Raw genomic sequence first — 20,088 nt, 5'->3', positions numbered from 1 at the left:
CATTGCATGTGAGATGGATTTCTTGAGTATTGCATACAGCTGAGTCCTGTTTCTTCATCCAACTTGCCACCCTGTGCCTTTTAATTGGGGTATTTAGCTTATTTATATTCAAGGTTAATACTGATATATGCGAACGTGATCCTATCATCATGTCATTGGCTGGTTGTTATGTAGACTTGATTGTAGAGTTGCTTTATAGTGTCAAGGCTCTTTTATCTAAGTGTGTTTTTGTGATGGTCTTTCCTTTCCATATTTAGCACTCCCTTCATGACCTCTTGTGAGGCAGGTCTGGTGGCAATGAATTCCCTTAGCATTTGCTTGTCTCAAAAGGATCTTATTTCTCCTTTGCTTATGAAACTTAGGCTGAATATGAAATTGATGGTTGGAATTTCTTTTCTTTACCAATGCTGAATATAGGCCCCCAATCTCTTCTGGCTTGTAGGGTTTCCACGGAGAGATCTACTGTTAGCCTGATGGGGTTCTCTTTGTGGGTGATCTGTTCCTTCTCTCTAGCTGCCTTTAACATTTTTTCTTTCATTTTGACCTTGAGAAATCTGACGAATATGTGTCTTGAGGATGGTTATCTTGTATAGTATCTCATAGGGGTTCTTTGCTTTTCCTGAATTTGATGTTGGTGTCTCTAGTGAGGTTTGGGAAATTTTCATGGATGATATCCTGAAATATATTTTCCAAGTTTCTTGCTTTCTCTCCCTGTTTCAGTGATAGCAGTAAGTCGTAGATTTTATTTCATTACATAATTCCATATTTCTCAGGTTTGGTTCATTCTTCTTTGTTGTTTCTTCTTTATTTTGTCTGACTCAGTTATTTCAGAGAACTGGTCTTTGAGGTGAGCTTCTTTCCTCAGCTTGCTTGATTCTGCTGTTAATCCTTGCAGTTGTATTATAGAATTCTTGAAGTGTGTGTTATAGAATTCTTGACGTGAGTTTTTCAGCACTATAAGATCAGTTTGATTCTTTCTTAAAATGGCCACTTCATCTTTCATCTCTTGTATTGTTTTATTATATTCCTTAGAGTCCTTGGATTGGGTTTTTACTTTCTCCTAAATTTTGATCATCTTTGTTCCTATCCATATTCTGATTTCTATTTCTGTCATTTCAGCCATTTCAGCCTGGGTATGAACCATCACTGCTGGGGAACTAGTGTGGTTGTTCGGAGGTAAGAAGGTACTCTGGCTTGTTGAGTTGCCAGAGTTCTTGCACTGGTTCTTTCTCATCTGTGTGGGCTTGTGTTCCTTCAATATTTGAAATTGCTGTCCTTTGGATGGGTTGGTTTTTTGTGTTTTTTGTTTGTTTGTTTGTTTTTTGCTTGTATCTTTTTTTATGCCCTTGGGGATTTGATTGTGGTATAAAGTGGGTTCAGTTGACTGCTTTGTTTCTGGAAGACTTTAGGGGGCTACGTCGCAGCTCAGCACTCTTGGGCTGCATGCTCTATCTCTGAGGAGCTGGTCCTGGGCCCATAGCTTTGTTCTCTGGCCCCTGGAAGTTAGGAATCTGCTGCACTGGAGGGGCTGAAGTGGTCCCAATTCACTGGCCAGAACACTCCAAGGAGTGGCGTGGGCCAAAGCACTTCACTGGGGCAGCGGCAGCAGGATCCATGCTTGCTTGCCTGTGCCAGCAGCCACAGCGGTACAGCGAGGTGCACACGCCTCAGCTGATTGGGGTACTGTCAGAAGCAAGGCTGCCGCATACCTGCTGAACTTGCACAAGTTACAGTGGTGGTGTGGCAAGGGCGGGGTGCTGGCGGTGAGGGCTGGGATTGGGGGGTTCCAGTGTTGGTGCTCACACTCATGCTTGCAACAGTGATGGCGAGAGTGGGGCACTGGTGAGCATGGCGCTGTTGGCCTCCGTGGTGCTTGTGCTCCCAAAGGCAGCATTGGCAGCACAGGGTGGATGAGGCTGCCAACATCCTTGTGCGCATTTGTAGCAGCAGTGGGGTGGCACCAGGGCGTGGGGTTGCCAATGTCTGCACGTTCGCGCCGGTGGCGGTGTCAGCGTTGGGGGTTTTGAACATCTTTTGCATGTTCAACCATTCATATGTCTTGTTTCAAAAAATGTCTGTTCAGGTCTTTTGCCATTTTTAAATCAGATTATTTGTTTTCTTACTATTCTGTTGTTGTAATTGTTTATATATTTTGGATATTAATCCCTTATGAGATAAATGGTTTGCAGATATATTCTCCCAATCCATAGGCTGTCTCCTCACTCTATTGTTTATTTTACTCTGCTGAAACTTTTTAGTTTCATGCAACTTTATTTGTCTATTTTTGCTTTTGTTGCATGTGCTTTGTGGATTATTTGAAAAAAACCTTTGCCAGACCAATGTAAAGAAGCTCTTACCCTGTATTTTCCTCTAGGAATTTTGCAGTTTCAGGCCTTAAGTTTAAGTCTCTAATCCACTTTGAGTTCATTTTTTTTCTATTGAGTGAGATAAGGGTCCAACTTCATTCTTCTTGCATGTGGATCTTCAAATTTCCCAATAGCATTTATTAAGGAAACTGTCTTCCTCGCTGTGTCTTTTGGGCACCTTTGCTGAATATATTTGACCTTAAATGCATGATTTTATCTGTGGGCTTTCTGTTCTCTTCTGTTATTCTGTATGTCTGCTTTTGTACCAGTACTGCATTGCTTTGACTACTGTTACTTTGTAGTAGATTTTGATATCAAGTTGTGTGATGCCTGGAGTTTTGTTCTTATGTGCTCAAGATTTATTTGGCTATTTGGAGGTATTTTGGGGTTTCATATGAATCTGAGAATTGTCTTTTCTATTTCTGTGGTAAGGGCCATTGGAATTTTGATAGGGATGGCATTGAATCTGCAGACTACTTTGGATGACATAAATATTTTAACAATATTAAATTTTCCAATCCATGAACACAGGATATCTTCCATTGATTTTGTCTTCTACAAAATATTTAGTCACTGTTTTATAGTTTTCGGTTTGCAGACCTTTCAGCTCTTTCATTAAATTTATTGCTAAGTATTATTATGCTACTGTGAATGAGATTGGTTTTTGGATTTTTTTGATAGGTAGTTATTAGTGAATAGAAATCTTGATTTTTGAATGTTGATTTTGTATCCCACAAATTTATTAAATTCATTTGTTAGTTCTAACATATTTTTGGTGAAATATTTAGGGTTTTCTATTTCTAGGGTCATGGCATCTGCAAATAGGGACAATTCAATTTACTCCTTTTCAATTTGGATAACTTTTATTTCTTTTTCTTGCCTAATTGCTGTAACTAGGACTTTCAGGACTATGCAGAATAAAAGTGGCAAGAATGGACATCGTTGCCTTATTCCTGATCTTAGAGAAAAAGCTCTCAATTTTTCTCCATTGAGTATGATGTTTGATGTAGGTGTGTCATATATGGCCTTTATTGTGTTGAGGTACATTCTTTTAATACCTAATGTGTTGAGAGTCTTTTCATCATAAAGGATGTTAAATTTTGTCAAATGTTTTTTCTGCATTTATTCATATGAATCATATGTTTTTGTCCTTTCTTCGATTAATGTGGTATCACATTTATAGATTTCTGTTATGTTAAACCATCCTTGTATTCTTGGTATAAATGCCACTTGGTATGGTAAATGATCCTTTTCATGTGCTATTGAGTTTGATTGAGAACTCAATCACATTGCTAGTATTTTGTGAGAAATACTATTTGTGCTAGTATTTTGTTGAGAACTTTTGCATCTATGTTTTGTTATGTTGTGTTTCCACTTTCATTTATCTCAAGATTTAAACTTCCCTTTTAATTTGTTCTTTAACTCATTATTTGGAAGTATATTGTTTGATTTTTATGTATTTGTGAAGTTTCCAAAATTACTCATGTTATTGATTGCTAGTCTGATATCATTGTGATCAGAAAAGATACTTGGTATGATCTCAGTCTTTTGAAATGTGTTAAGATGTGTACTATAGCCTAACATATGAACTCTCCTGGAGAATGTTCTGGGCACACTATAGAAGAATTTGTATTCTACTGGTGTTGGATCAAATGTACTACATATGTCTATTAGTTCCACTTGGTCTAAAATGTTGCTTAAGTCCAATGTTTCTGTATTCATTTTCTGAACGTATGAGTTGCTATTTAAGTATGGTATTGAATTTTCCTACTTTCCTATTCTTGTATTACTGTCTGTCTCTCCCTTCAGATCTATTAATACTTGCTTTATATATTTATGTGATCTGAAGTTGGGTGCATGTATGTTTATAATTGCTACATCCTCTTGATGAATTGTCTCCTTTATCATGATATAATGACCTTCTTTGTCTAGTTTTACAATTTTTGACTTAAAACTTATTTCATCTAAGCATAGCTACTCCTGCTCTTTTTTTTTTTTTAGTTTCCATTTGTATAAAATATTATTTTTATCCCTTCATTTTCAGTCTAGGTATGTCCTTACAGGTGAAATGAGTCCTTGTAGATAGCATATATTTCAGCTACTCTGTATCTTTTGATTGGAGAATTTAATTCATTTAAATTGAACATAATTATTGATGGGTAACTACCTTCATTTTGTTGTTTTATGATTATTTTGTAGATCCTTTGTTCCTTTTTTCTGTCTCTTGCAATCACCTTATTGATTAAATAATTTTCTCTACTGGTATGCTTTAAGTCTTTATTTTCTATCTCTTTTTATCTGCTTTGTTGTTTTGCATGTACCATAAGGCTTCCCAAGAAATTTTTATAGTTATAGTAGGCTACTTTAAGGTGATAGTAACTCAATTTTGATCCCATTTTAAAATTCCACAATTTTACTCTTTCTCTTTCCACATTTAAAATTTGTAATGTTACAGTTTACTTTCCGTTATATTATATGTCCCTTAAGAACATACCACATTTTGTCTTTTAACCTTTATACTAAAGTTAGAAGTAATTCATACCGCCATTACAATATTGGAGTATTCTGCATTTGACTGTATGCTTACTTTTACCAGTGAGTTTCATATTTTCATATGTTTTTCTGTTACTCATTAGCACCCTCTTCTTTCATCTTGAAAAAATTTTATTAGCATCTCTTGTAAGTAATCACAATCTTGAGGTCTGGTAGTAATGAAATCCCTTAGATTTTGTTTCCTGGGAAAGCCTTTATCTCTCCATTTATGAATGACAAGTTTGCAGGGTATAGGATTCTTGAATGACAGTTTTGTTTTCCCTTGAGCACTTTAAATACATCATCCTACTCTCTTCTGGTTTGTTAGATCTCTGTTGAGAAATTCGCTGCTAGCCTTATTGGATCTCCTTTATATATGTTATTTGCTTTTTTCTCTTGCCACTTTCAAGATCCTCTTTTTGTACTTGACTTTTGACAATTTGATTTTCATATGTCTTGGTGTAATATTGTTTAAATTTAATCTGATTGAACATATTTGACCCTCCTGTACCTGGAAATGTATAACTTTCCCCAAATTTGTAAAGTATTCTGCTATTATTTCTTTAAACAAACTGTCTAACCATTTACATTTTTCTTCTCCTTTGCTAACTCGTATTTGCTCTTTTGATGCTATCTAATAAATCCCATAAGATTTCTTTATTCTTTTTCATTATTTTTAATCCTTTTCCTTTTCTGTCTGTTTTCAAATAACTTGTCTGCATGTTCAAATGAATTACAGATTCATTCTTTTGCTTGATCAAGTCTTCTGTTCATGCTCTCTACTGCAATTTTTATCTCAAATTTGTTGTATTTTTCAGCTCCAGAATTTTTGTTAGATTTTTTTAAAAAATAATTTCAGTCTCTCTGTTAAATTTCTCATTTGAGTCATTATTGTTTACCTGATTTAATTGACTTGTTCATTGTTGTTATTATATTTTCTTGAAGTATGTTTGACATTCCTTAAAACGATTATTTTGAATTCTTTGTCAGACTATTTGTGTATCATTTTGAAGAGTGTCAGCTCCTGGGAGAGACTTGTGTTTTTTTGTTTTGGTGTTGGTGGCATTATGATCTCCTTTGTTCTTTATGTTTTTTTTTTATTTGTTTGTTTTTGTTTTTGTTTTTGCCTTACTTTGATGTATGCACATTTGAATAAGTAGAAACTAATTCCAATTTTTGTAGATTGGCTTTTTCCAGGAAAACCTTTTACGTGTCAGCTGTTCCGAGATTCTGAGCAGACTGTTTCAAGTACAGATTTGCTGCTGGAGTCTTTGGGCAAGCTGTTCTTTTGCCAGGGATAGCAGCTAGGTAGGTATGGTGCCTGGGACCATAAGGTTGGTCCTGAAGCCTGTATCCCCTGGTGGTCCAGGTTATTAGGTCTACTGGGAAAAGATTGAACCCAGGGTCTGCTAGAGCATGGGACCATAAGGGCCATCCTGAAAGGTGAAGCCAGCCTGGTGCTAGAGCCAGCATGGAGCCTGGTTCCATGGGCGCTGGTCTGAGTTCTAAGATCATGGATGCTGGCCTAGTACCTGGAGCCACTGGATCTGGCCTGGAACTTATGACTATGGGAGTCAGCCAAGTTCTGGGTATGGTTCAGAGCCCAGGGCCACTGGCACTGTCCTGGCCCTGAGATAGGCCTGGAGCCTGAATCTGTAGGGCTGACCTGGTATTAGAGTGGTTTGGAGACTGCTTTGGAGACTGGTCCATAGCTTAGGTTCTTTGTGGAGATCAAGTCTGTTTCACTGGACTGGAGCCTGCGACCACAGGGGCTGCTCTGTGCCCCATCTGTGGCCTGTATCCACCGAGTAAGGCCTGAAGGCTCAGTCTGTGAGTACCAACTTGATGACTAGGGCTATGAAGGTCAGCCTGGTGTTGGGGAAGTCCTGAGGTGTAGGGCTGTGGGAGCCAGCTCCACACTGTGGATGGTGGGGTGCTCCGGGGACAAAATATGGCCTGGATCCTGGGACTTTGGTATCTGTCCTGGTGTCCGGGCAGGACTGGAGGCTCAGTACTGTAAGTACTTAAGTACTTGGAGTCTGGAGGATATGGGGACCTGACTGGTGCTGTGGTTCTTTTGGAGTGTAGCATAGCTACTCATAAGTCACATTTTGTACCTCACCTTTAGGGGCCTGGTAGAAATAACTCTAGTTATGGCTCTAAAACCAAAAAGGTATGGAGGCGGGTCCTGAGAAGAATCAGCAATGTTTTGCAAGACATCTACTTCAGGGGAGACCATTATAGTTTTCTTAGACAAAGCAGTGTTAATTTTTTTTTTTTTTTTTTTTTTTTTTTTTAGATGGAGTCTCATTCTGTCACCAGGCTGGAGTGCAGTGGTGTGATCTCAGTTCACTGCAACCTCCACCTCCTGGGTTCAAGTGATTCTCCTGCCTCAGGCTCCTGAGTAGCTGGGACTATAGGTGCTTGCTACCACACACAGCTAATTTTTGTATTTTTAGTAGAGACAAGGTTTCACCATGTTGGCCAGGATGGTCCCAATCTCCTGACCTCGTGATCCACCTGACTCGACCTCCCAAAATGCTGGGATTACAGGCGTGAGCCATCGCGCCCTGCAGTAGTGTTAATTTTTTTACATAGGTATAGAGAACCTGCTTGTACTGGCAAACAAGTCTCATAAGAATGTAGGAGTTCATCGTTCCCAGCTTCATCAGAATCTTCTCATTTGTCCACATTCCAGTCTTCAGGATATCATTCCTTCCTAAGCAATGCCTTCACTTTAATGGTAGTTACTCTGCAAAGTTGGGAATTCAATTTGTGTTGTAATTCAGCCACCCACAGAATGAGGCTGTGGGATTTTTTTTTTAGCAATCTTAGCCCTGTGGCTGTATGAGTCTCTTTCTTGACAGACGTAGACATTTAAGGACATTTATATAGCCCTTCATCTGGAAATTTGAATCCCTAAGCTTATCCTTTTCTTTCCCTATTTTGTCCTGCAAAATTAGAAGCATCTAGCTAATCTCATTATGCTTGTTAGTTTGACAAAAATCATACATTGACCAGTATCATACATATGGATACATGGTCACCCAGTATCTTGCCTCTTGTAAGAATTTGATTATGAGTGTCCAGTGGTTTCAGATCTTTGTTGCCACATCAGTCATGGACTATCAGAGAGAGAGAGATTGATTGAGATTGAGATTTTAAGAAATTGGCTCACATGATTGTGGATGCTGTTATGTTTAAAATCTGAAGGGTAGGCTAGCAGGCTGGAGACCCAGGGAAGATTTTAAAATATTATAACCACCCAACGAGTTCTCCTTTCCCACAGCCAAGACCGAGCTGATTTATCAAAACCGGAGAATTGCAGTAGAGAAATAGTTTAAATCACAGAGCTTGCTGAATGGGAGACTGGAGTTTTATTATTACTCAAATCAGTCTGCCCCAAAACTCGGGGATTGGGATTCTTAAGGATAACTTGGTGGGTAGGAGGTCAGAAAGTGGGGAGTGTTGATTGGTCAGGTCTGAGATGAGATCTTAGGGAGTCAAGGTTGTCCTCTTGTGCTGAGTTAGCTCCTGCGTGAGGGCCAAGACCAGATGGGTCAGTTTATCAATCTGGGTCATGCCAGCTGATCCATTGAGTACAGGGTCTGCAAAGCATCTTAGGTTTTAACCTAAGATCAGTCATGTTACCCACAGAGCAATTTGGGGAGGTTCACAATCTTGCAGCCTCTAGCCAAATGACCCCTAAACCATGATTTCTAATCTTGTAACTAATTTGTTAGTCCTGCAAAGACAGTCTAGTCCCCAGGCAGGAAAAGGGTTGTTTTGGGAAAATATTGTTATTGTATTTGTTTTAAAGTTAAACTACAAACTAAGTTCCTCCTAAAGTTAATGCAGCCTATGCCCAGGAATGAGCCAGGACAGCTTGGAGGTTAGAAGCATGATGGAGTCTGTTAGGTTAGATCTCTTTCACTGTCATAATTTTCTCAGTTATAATTTTTGCAAAGGTGGTTTCAATATCTTTACACCAACATCTAGATTAGTGTTTTACCAAATATCTGCCTGTTATGGCCTAACCAAGTTGACATGTAAAATTAACCATCACAACAGCATATAGTTGCAGCTTTAAAAATCCAGTCTGACAGTTTCTGCCTTGTGTTTGCATTGTTTAATCCATTCACATTTAATGTCATTATTGATATAGTTGGATATATTTCCATTTTATACTTTTTCTGTATCATTTGTTTGTTCTTCTGTTCATCCTTTGCTGCTTTCCTTTGCAATTAGTGAAAATTTTATAAAGTAACATTTCAATTCTTTCAATTATTTTTTCACTATGTTTTTTGAGTAATTTCCTTAGTAGTTGTTTTAGGACTTGCAATATGCTTCGCTTATCAAATCTACTCAACTTATTAAAATCTACCTCAGTTTAATGCTAAATTAATTTCAGTGAGATATAAAAACTTTATTCCTATATATCGGTATTATCTATTATTCCTCTTTTTTCTATTATTATACATAGTACATCTACATGTTATAGACCCAGAAATACATTATCATACTTATTACTTTATGTAATGTTTTGTCTTTTAAATAAACTAAGAGAAGAATGGACAGCAAGTATGTATTTTTAGCCCTTGTTATACTAACCATTGTATTTACCATTTCTGGTTTTCTTCATTTGTTCCTATGTATTTGAGTTACCATCTAGTGTCATTTATTTAGAAGAACACAGATTTGCTCACTCCCACCTTCTTTGTGCTATTATTGGCAAATATATTATATTTCTCTGTGTTATAGGCCCAAACATACAAAAAAGTATATACATATCATTTTGTACAGTTAGTTGTTCTTTAAGTCAGCTAATGGAAGAAAGGAGAAGAAACATGCATTTATGCCATTTCTTAATTCCATAATTGTCTTTATAAGCATGGATTAAATAATTATTTGTTATTGATATTTATTCCATGTCTTTATAAATATGGATTCAAATTTCTGTCTGGGGTCAATTGCTTGTGACTGAACAACTTCCTTTAGGATTTCCTGTAAAGCAGGTCAGCTAGCAACATTTTCTTAAAATTGTTATCTGGTAATGTCCTTATTTTGCCTTTATTGTTTAAACATAGCTCTGCTGGACATAGGATTCTTGGGGATAGTTTTCTGTTTGTTTGTTTTTGTTTTTTCTTTCAGCACTTTGTACGTGTCATTCCCCTGCTTTCTGCCTTCTATTGTTTCTAATAAGAAGTCAGTTGTCAACCTACTGGGGTTCTTTTGTAGGTTATGAGTGTTTTTCTCTTTCTTATTTCAAGAGATTTTTTCCTTGTCTTTGGCTTTCAGCAAATGTACTGATATATTTATGTATAGACGTCTTTGTGTTTATCCTGCTTGGTGTACGTTAAGCCCCCTTGATGTGTAGGTTAATATTTTTCATCATATTTAGGACGTTTCTAGCCATTACTTCTTCAAAAACTTTTCTGTTCCTTTTTCTGCTTTCTATTTGGCATACGCATTATGGGAATGTTGATACACCTAATGGTGTCCCAAATTCCCCTGAGACTGTTTGTTTTTCTTCATTAGTTTTCTTTTTGTTCTTCAGACTGCATTATCTCTTTCTGCCGATCTTCATGTTTGCTAATTCTTTCTTCACATCTACTATTGAGCTCCTCTACTGAGTTTTTCATTTCAGTTATTGTACTTTTCAACTCCAGAACCTATATTTGGTTCCTTTTTAATAATCTGTATCTCATTATTCTCTGTTTGATAAGACATTGCCATAATACCTTTCTTCATTTCTTTAAGCATGGTTTCCTTTACTTTTAGAATATATTTGTAATGGTTACTTTAAAGCTTTTGTCTGTTACAACTGATGTCTGGTCACTTTCACAGTTTCTGTTGCACACAACAGAATGTGTGTTATGTGACATTAATAACACACATGTGTTATGTGACACGTAAAAGTTATGTGACACAAACTTTTATTTTTTTTGCATGTGTTGTAATTTTTTTTTAACTGAGCTCTGAACTTTTTTGATAATATAGGTTGGTAACCGTGGGTACTATTCTCACCAAGGGAGTTGTTGCTGTTTGCTAGTTTATTGTTTAGTGACTTGCTGAGCAGTTTCAGTGAAGTCTTTCCCTTCCTGTGTGAAGCCTCAGAGGTTGTTCCTCAGAGGGTGCAGACCTGGGCATGGGCACAGTCATCCCTGGATGACAGTGATTTTTGCAGGGTTCTTGACTGTCTCTTTTCATGACTACATCCAGCTATTAAACTCCACTAAGTTTAATATTAATCCAGCTATTAAACTTGACTAATCTCTTATTTCTTATTGGTTTCAACAATGCCCTGGGGTGTGAATTTCTCCAAAAACTGATCCAATTAAATTATATGGGTAATTTGAAGTCAGGGTTTAAGCTTCATCTTTACCCCAGGAGGGCTCTTCGTAGCTGTCTTTTTCCTTGATTCTCTTCAGTAAACTACCTAGCATATGGTTTGATTTATACCTGTAATGGAGCTAGCTATCAGTCACCTCTTAATTGCTTTCCATCAAAACTTCCTTTTTTTTTTTTTTTTTTTTTTTTTTTTTTTTTTTTTTTTGAGATGGAGTTTCACTCTTGTTGCCCAGGCTGGAGTGCAATGGTGCAATCTCAGCTCACTGCAACCTCCCACTCCCAGGTTCAAATGATTCTCCTGCCTCAGCCTCCTGAGTAGCTAAGATTATAGGTATGTGCCACCATGCCCAGCTAATTTTGTATTTTTAGTAGAGACAGGGTTTCTCCATTTTGGTCAGGCTGGTCTTGAACTCCTGACCTCAGGTGATCCACCCGCCTTGGCCTCCCAAAGTGCTGGGATTACAGGTGTGAGCCACTGCACCTGGTCTGTTTTTTACAGCATCCTTAGGCTTTAACTTCCTCCATCCTCTGTTTCAAATTAAGTCAATTAAATTGGGGAGAGCAGAGGTGTTCTCTGTCTTATGGCCCAACTCTCCCCCTGGGCAAAACCTCTGAGCTGGGATAATGGAATGCTTTTCTGCTTCAGGGCTGGATGTTCAGTGGAGGACAGTAGTCTCTGGTCTTCTTGGCTTGCCTCTCCAAGCATAAAACCCTTTCCCTATGAATGAGCCAGGGCGCAGTCCCCAGTATAGCACCTCATGCCCAAGGCAGCCTTCACCTCATGAGTAGGGGCTGAGTCGAAGAAGGGAGACCCAAAGTCATAGCTATACTTACCCAAAATATAACCTCTGCAAAAGGTTGCTAAGGATGGGATGAGAAATGCTAACCTTCTTCCCCTTATAGAAATATACCTTAGCCGTTGATTGGAAGCTGGGGGAAAAGGGAGTCTAATATTTTTGGCTGAACCTGCCTAGAGTAACATTCTGTCACACTGGCCTGTGGGAAGGGAGGAGAGGATGTGGACCATGGATTTCACTGTTCTTAACAAGTCTAATAGATCTCCTTGAATAAATGTTTCTTCATTTGCTGTATGCCCTTAGGATCCGCTATGGTTTGAATGTGTTTCCCACATTTCATGTGTTGGGAACAGAACCCCCAATGTGGCAGTATTGAAAGGTAGGGCATTTAAGAGGTGATTGGATGCTGAGGGCTCTGCTTTCATGAATGGATTAATCCATTGATTAATGGATTGATGAGTTAACATGGAGGTGGAACTGGTAGCTTTATAAGAAGAGGGAAAGCAACCTGAGTAAGTATGTTAGCATGAGATTAAGTATGTCAGCTCTCTCACCAGGTGATGTTCTGTGCTGCCTTCAGACTCTGTAGAAAGCCCCCACCAGGAGTAAGCCCTCACCAGATGCTGAGTCATGCCTTTGGACTACCCAGTCTCCATAATTGCAATAAATAAATTGCTTTTCTTTATATAAATTACCCAGTTTTAGGTATTCCGTTATAAGCAACAGAAAATGGACTAAGGCAGGATCATTACTAAAGGCTTTAAGTGGTTATATTTTAAAATAACTTTCACCAGTTTCACTGGGGTACAGATGTACAGACCTGTTAAACTGTTATTCTGGAAGTCTCAAAATTATTCCATATCAAGTCTTACTGACTTTTTCTCTCTCCTTCATAAAACAGAGTCAGTTCTTATTATTCTTTCTATATGTTGAACATTCTGTGGTTGTAACAAATCATATTTGTTTGATCTCAGTGTGGCTTCAGTTTTTCATGAGGTGTCTGATTCACCTCGTGAAAAAACAAGTTATGTAATCTTAATTTCTTAATCTATAGAAAACAGAAATCAATGTGTTCTGAAATAACTGGACAAAAATGTCTTGAAAATTATGCCAAATTTCTGCTCTAACATGTTTGGATCAGTTTCCTGAAACTACTTGGTCTAGTCAAGGTGACTAAAGAGCATTAATATCTGCAACATTTATCTTGAAAACATAGACCGTGGGGTCCAGTGAGTTTCTTAGGAAAAGTCCTTTTAAATCTTGCTGAACTTCTTAGCTCCCATTCCCTTCAAAGGGCACTTATCATTACAAACTCATTACTGTTATGTTTAAAAGCTTTTTTACTCTCTTGAGATGATTTTCTTCTTAAGGATCCAGGTGATAAAATCGTTTTTCTGTTTTAAATGCTTTAAGTTGTCTTTCAAAGTATTAAAGTACACATCGTAGCATGTTAATTCATAGTCTCTCTACCATCGGAGTACCTTTTTCCTCTCCTCTGGTCCTCACTCTTCTTTCTCTAGTGAATTATTCATTACTCACAACTTATCAAATTATACGTGAGCGCTGAAGTGCTATTCAAGAAGTCTCTTAGAAATGACTCAAACTTTCTGTTTTAACATCTTTTAATATTATCCCTCAATTTAGCTTTTATGAAGCCACCCAGGCTAAAACAGATGCCTAAAGGGTATCTGCCTCTATAATTTTTGTTTTGAAAATACAGGAGATAGTGTCCAAGGAATTATCTGGGCAATCTGAAGATGAAGATGTACAAAACGAAAGAAAGAGAATCCTGGAGCAGCCTCAGGAGTTGCTGGATTCTATAGTACTTGTTAAAGAACTCATAAAGGTAATATAATTCAATGGCTAACATACACTGGCTTCATTTCTACTTACAAGTGTGCCACTGGTGCCAAGGGCTCACTGTGGTTCTTTGGGCTCTATATGTATTCTCCCAGTAGAACAGAAGAGTTATCATGAAACTGTCTCAAGTAGTGATCCATAGGGGTCTGAGATATTACTAATTGTACTTTACCTATAAGTATTCTTTACTGAATTGTGTTTCCTGGATTTTTTTTTAAGATATATTTTAAGTGCCCAGCCATTCTGGCTGTAAAAAATATCTCCCTTGCAATCCAAAAGGGGGAGTGCTTTGGATTGCTTGGATTCAATGGAGCTGGAAAAACAACTACTTTCCAAATTTTGACTGGGGAAGCGAGCCCTACCTCTGGAGATGTGTTGATTGATGGCTTTAGCATCACAAAAGATATCCTACAGGTAAGAGGCTGTTACAGTCTAAGATGTGAGAAGCATAATGAATGACTCAGGTTCAGGTAACAGGTAGATGGCTAGGGAAGGGAGATGGGAAATATGGTATGTATTGATATTTATTTTGTTGATGCTGTCAATGGATTCTGGAGAGGGAAATAAACTTTTGAAGAGTGAAGCAGTAAGAGCAGAATCTAAAACAAGAGTGTCTTCTGTGTTCTTTGTTAAAGTAAAAGGCAAGTTCTTTCAACATTACATCTAACATATGCCAGACAAGGTATGGTAAAGGTGTAAGAATGGTAAGGCTAGGCAGAAGGAGAAGATGACCTGCAATTCAGTTGCACCTGAGGCCTTGCTCCGTCTTACTGAGAGCTCTGCAGCAAGATGGCCTTTCACAAGTCCCCCAGGTAAAGCAAGGTCACTAGCCTTTGTATCTCTGCATCTGCCAGTCATTGGCCACACATGCCACCTGGAAGAGAGGGTGTAACCTTGGAAAGAAGCTAAGTGTGGGGAGAATTTCAAGAATAGGAGAATTAGCAAATGTGTCAAACGCCAGGAAGACTAAGGCAAGGTAAAGCCTGGATAATGTACATTGGCTTTAGTAAGCAGAACTTCATTGATGGGGTTGGCAAGAGCAATTGCACTAGGGTTAAGTAGGTGGTAGTAACAAGAGCGTGAATAGTGAATTCATTTCTCCTCACTTCATCACATCAGCCACTATCACCATAGAAGTAGGAAAATGGAGTTGGCAGAGTCTGCATCCTGCGGGATAAACAGTAGTCTAGTTTATTAGTCCGTTCTCATCCTGATAATAAAGACATACCCGAGACTGGGTAATTTATAAAGGAAAGAGATTTAATTGACTCACAGTTTCACATGACTGGGGAGGCCTCACAATCACGGAGGAAGGCAAATGAGGAGCAAAGTCATGTCTCACATGGCGACAGGCAAGAAAGCTTGTGCAGGGGAACTCTCATTAAAACCATCAGATCTCATGAGATGTATTCACTATCACAAGAACAACACAGGAAAGGCCTGCCCCTGTGATTCAATTACCTCCCACCGAGTCCCTCCCATGACAAGTGGGAGTTATGGGAGCTACAATTCAAGATGAGATTTGGGTGGGGACACAGCCAAACCATATCATCTGGTAACCAGAAGTGGAGCTAAAAATGTGGATTATACTTTGAAGAAAGTTAGCTGTGAGGCAAAATGAAGAATGAAAATTCACCCAGATTTGTGATAAGGACAGAAAATATTTCATAGGGTGAATAACTCAAGCACATTTATACTAGAAGGGGAGGAGTTAAAGAAACAGAGGAGGGAGTGATACATGATGGCAGGAGGTGATCTGTTCCTGCCAGGTGGTCCTTGCAAAAAAGTCGGGGGACATGAGGTCTCCCCTAACTATCTTTGTTCATACCATTTGTCCCCTTGGGGAACATAAGGGTGGCATAAAACAGTCCAGTCTCCTGACTGTGAGTAATGGAGAAAAAGTTTAAGTGAATCTGGTACCAAGGAGCAAAAGCTAAATTGTGAACTAAAAAGACAGTTAATACAAAATGTCATATTTTAAAAAAGAACAGGCATATGGGCAAAATGTCAGCCTTTTGCAAGGACTGATTCAAAGTTCAGTAAATCTGAGGGAACACTTTCAAGCCTCAGAGAATCTCTCCAGGTTTGCTATTCTAAAACATTTATCATATTTTATGTAACAGATGGTAATATTTTCATTTATTCAGACCTTAAAAAATTTTACATTGTCTTTCTATTGTGGTAAAAATGCATAATATAAAAATTGAAAAATGCATAATATAAAAAAGTTCATCTTCATAACTTTTTCCTTAAATTAAATATCTCTACTCATTAAACAACAACTCCTCATCCTTTCATTTACTCCTTTGAATTTGACTATACTAGGTACCTCATGTAAGTAGAGTCATATACTATTTTCCTTGTATATCTGATATACTTCACCTAGCACAATACCTTCAAGGTTCACCTATGTATTTGAATTTCATTCAGTTTGGCTGGGCACGGTGGCTCATGCCTGTAATCCCAGCACTTTGAGAGGCCAAGGTGGGCGGATCACTTGAGGTCAAGAGTTTAAGACTAGGCTGGCCAACATGGTGAAACCCCATCTCTACTAAAAAGACTAAAATTAGCCAGGTGTGATGGTGTGTGCCTATAATCCCAACTATTTGAGAGGCTGAGGCAGGAGAATTGCTTGAAGCAAGGAGGTAAAAGTTACAGTGAGCCCAGCCTGGGCAACAAGAGCGAAACTCTGTCTCAAAAAAAAAAAAATTCATTCAGTTTTATGGCTGATAATATTCCTTTGTATGAGTATACAACATTTTGCTTTTCCATTCATCCATTTATGGTACATTTGGGTTGTTTGTACCTTTTGGCTCTTGCGAATAATGCATCAACATTGATACACAAATATCTGAGCCCCTGCTATTGATTATCTGGGATACATACCTATAGGTGGAATGCAGAATCATATAGTAATTCTATGATTATTTTCATAAGAACTTCTATACTGTATTCCACAGCAGCTGCGTCATTTTACATTCCTACCAGCAATGCACAAGAGTTCCAATTTATCCACGTAATCACTAACTCTTCTTAATTTTTGTTTTAATAGTAGCCATCCTAATGACTGTGAGGTGGTATCCCCTTGTAGTTTTGATTTGCATTTCCCTAACAATTAGTGATATTGGGCATTTTTTTCGTGTGCTTACTGGCCATTTGTATATCTTCTTGGAGAAGTGCCTATATTAATCATTTGCACGATTTTAAGTTGTGTTGTTTGGTTTCAGTTGCTGTTGAACTGGAGGAATCCTTTATATATTCTGGATATTAATTCATACATGATTTGTAAATATTTTTTCCCATTACATATAACATATGCCAGACAAGGTGCTATAAGGGTGTAAGGATGGCAAGACTGGGCAGAAGGAGAAGATGACCTGCAATTCAGTTGCACCTGAGGCCTTGCTCCATTTTACTGAGAGCTCTGCAGCAAGATGACCTTTCACAAGTCCCGCAATTGAAACAAGGTTGCTAGCCTTTGTATCTCTGCATCTACCAGTCATTGGCTGCACATGCCACGTGGAAGAGAGGGTGTAACCTGAGAAAGAAGCTTTTTCTGCCTTTTCTGGTATCCTTTGGTGCACACATGTTTTAATATGAAGTTCATTTTATCTAATTTTTCTTTTGTTGCCTGTGATTTTGGTGTCCTATCCACAAAATTATTGTCAAATTCGATGTCATGAAGTTTTTCCTCTATTTTTTTTCTAAGAGCTTTAGAAGTTTAACTAACATGTTTAGGTCTTTGATCCATTTTGAGTTTATTATGGTATATAGTGCAAGGGAAGGATCCAACATCAATCTTATTCATGTGAATATCCAGTTTTCTCAACATCGTTTGTTGAAAAGTCTGTCCTTTGTCTATTGAATGGTCTTGGCACCCATGTGTGATTAATCGATCATTTCCTGAGGATTTATTTCTGGATCTCTGTTCTCTTTTACGGATCTGTATGTGTGTATTTATGCCACAAAGTTTTTCATTACTGAAACTTTTCAGTAAGTTTTGAATTTATAAAGTATGAGTCCTCTAATTTCATCCTTCCTTTCAAAAGATTGTTTTGGCCATTTGGGTCCCGGAAGGTACTACATGAATTTTAGGATGCATTTTTCTACTTCTGCAAAAAAAAAAAAAAAAAAAAGAAAAAAAAAAAGTTATCAGGATTTTGATAGAAACTGCATTGAATCTGGAGATTATTTGTGACAACAATAGTAAGTTTCTCAATCCATGAACATGGGATGTATTCCTATTTATTTATGTCTTCTTTAATTTTTCAGCAATTTTTATAGTTTTCAGTGTAAGAGACTTTTAACTTATTGGTTAAGTCTATTCCTATGCATTTTACTCTTTTTGATGCTATATAAATTGAATTGTTTTCTTAATTTCCTTTTGGGGAGTTTTATTGTTAGCGTATAGAAATGTAACTGATTTTTTAAAAGAAAAAAAATAGATCAATCTATTAATTTCCCTATACCTTGCACAATATGAACAGAATAGATGCATAAAAATTCAAGAAAAATTAAGAGGAAAATAATAAATCCAGAGAAGAGATAAGTCTATAGAAAAACTCACTTTGATTAACTTGGAAAGTGCCACAACATTACCACTAAGCTTCTTAGAATCTATATTAACTGTGAGATCTGGCTTCATATCAAATGCAACTATCTTTTCCAAATAGAAGTCAGGGTCCAAGCATCCTGACTGAGTGAATATTCAGGGATATAAAACTGGATCATGGTTATAATTTGCTAGGATGCTGCCTTTTTTGTCATTGTTGTTGTATTGTCATTCTCTGCCTGGAGAAAAAAAAAATGGGATGGTTGCTATAGTGTTTATAGTAGAGTCAGGAGACAGATGACTTGGTCTCCAGCACCATCGAGTTATGGGAGGATAGGGAAAAAGAACTCCTAGTCAGGGTTATGAAGGTATTACATAGAAGGCCATATTGGTGACCAAACTAGTTCAAATCTATGCATATCAGTCAAATTTGTGCTTGATATTTTGTGGTTTTTCCCACTCAAAGACATGCTGAGCAGCAACTATGGCTCATGGGATATTGGCAGATCTCATTTTAAATACAGGGGTGGCACTCCTTTTTTAAATTTAGAAGTAGCAAGGTCTATGTGAATTAGTCACTTTTTCATGGTGCCAGAGTCCATGGAAACTTGACTTACATCCAGGAATCACACAGCTGGTTTCCATGTTTATTTTTGTTTCTTTGTTTTTTAATGTAAGCATTTATAGTTTGTATGGCTCCCAGTTCCCCTGTTTTCTATCTTTGTCCTGACTGAGAAAACAGAGTGCCTTGACCAAACTGAGTTGCTGTTCAAGGCCAGCTTTATGCCTTCTCCTACAGGCTTGGACACAAGCCCGGGCCTGGAAGGTGCCAAGGAACATTCCAAGACACTGATGAAGTTCTTTAAGTTGTTGCCCAAAACTGAAAGGTCAAACATCTTGCTAAACACATAGAAAGTAGCCCTGGCCCTGAGCCAAATTCTTTAAACACTCTGTAAACCAACTCCCTCCTTATAGCCATACCCAGGTAGAACATCTTTTTTGCTATCCATCACAAGGACACCACAACTCTCATATGTAAATTTTCCTAACAAATGTTTTGGACGGTTATCTAGGGCTTCTTTCTTTGGAATCCCAATTGGCTCTACCTCAGGGTGATGTGGGGCAGTCCATTATAAGAACTCCTCAGCCACCACTTTTGGGGCAACACTGACCATTGGCTCCAAGGACAGAACATAGCTATAAATTTCCCCCTGAACACTGCTTTTGCTGGGCCTCATGAGTTTTTGTGTAGTGTTTTCTTTGTTTTCACTCATCTCTAAGCATTTTCTAAATTCTCTTATGATTTCTTCGTTTAGCCATTGGTTGTTTAAGAGTGTGTAGTTTAATTTCTGCAAATTTGTGAATTTTCCAGGTTTTTTCCTGTTAATGATACCTAAATTCATCCAATTATGGTTGGAAAAGGTGGTTTATCTTTTCAAATCTACTGAGATTTAATTTATAGCCTAAAATATGGTTCATCCTGGAAGATGTCCCATGTGCACGTAAAAAGAGTGTGTACTCTGTTTTTTGTTGATTAGTGTTCTGCATATGTTAGTTAGATCTAATTTGTTTATTGTGTTATTTAAGGTGTCTATATCCTTATTGATCTTCTGTCTGGTTGTTCTATTCA

At 37.8% G+C, this 20,088-nt stretch overlaps 1 protein-coding gene across 4 annotated transcripts in view; it reads left to right on the top strand.

Moving 5' to 3' along the window:
- Positions 1 to 20,088, top strand: part of LOC126944488 (phospholipid-transporting ATPase ABCA3-like) — a 179,919-nt gene that overhangs the window by 149,396 nt on the left and 10,435 nt on the right. For all 4 annotated transcript variants that reach the window (XM_050774024.1, XM_050774026.1, XM_050774023.1 and 1 more), the window contains 2 exons: positions 13,767 to 13,892; positions 14,126 to 14,320. In XM_050774024.1, the coding sequence (XP_050629981.1) occupies positions 13,767 to 13,892; positions 14,126 to 14,320 (321 nt within the window). The remainder of the gene's footprint in view (positions 1 to 13,766; positions 13,893 to 14,125; positions 14,321 to 20,088) is intronic.

The sequence above is a fragment of the Macaca thibetana genome, chromosome 20 (assembly GCF_024542745.1).
Source record: "Macaca thibetana thibetana isolate TM-01 chromosome 20, ASM2454274v1, whole genome shotgun sequence".
Taxonomy (NCBI): domain Eukaryota; kingdom Metazoa; phylum Chordata; class Mammalia; order Primates; family Cercopithecidae; genus Macaca; species Macaca thibetana.
Note: the sequence above shows the minus strand (reverse complement) of the source record. Positions and strands in the feature narration are given on the sequence as shown.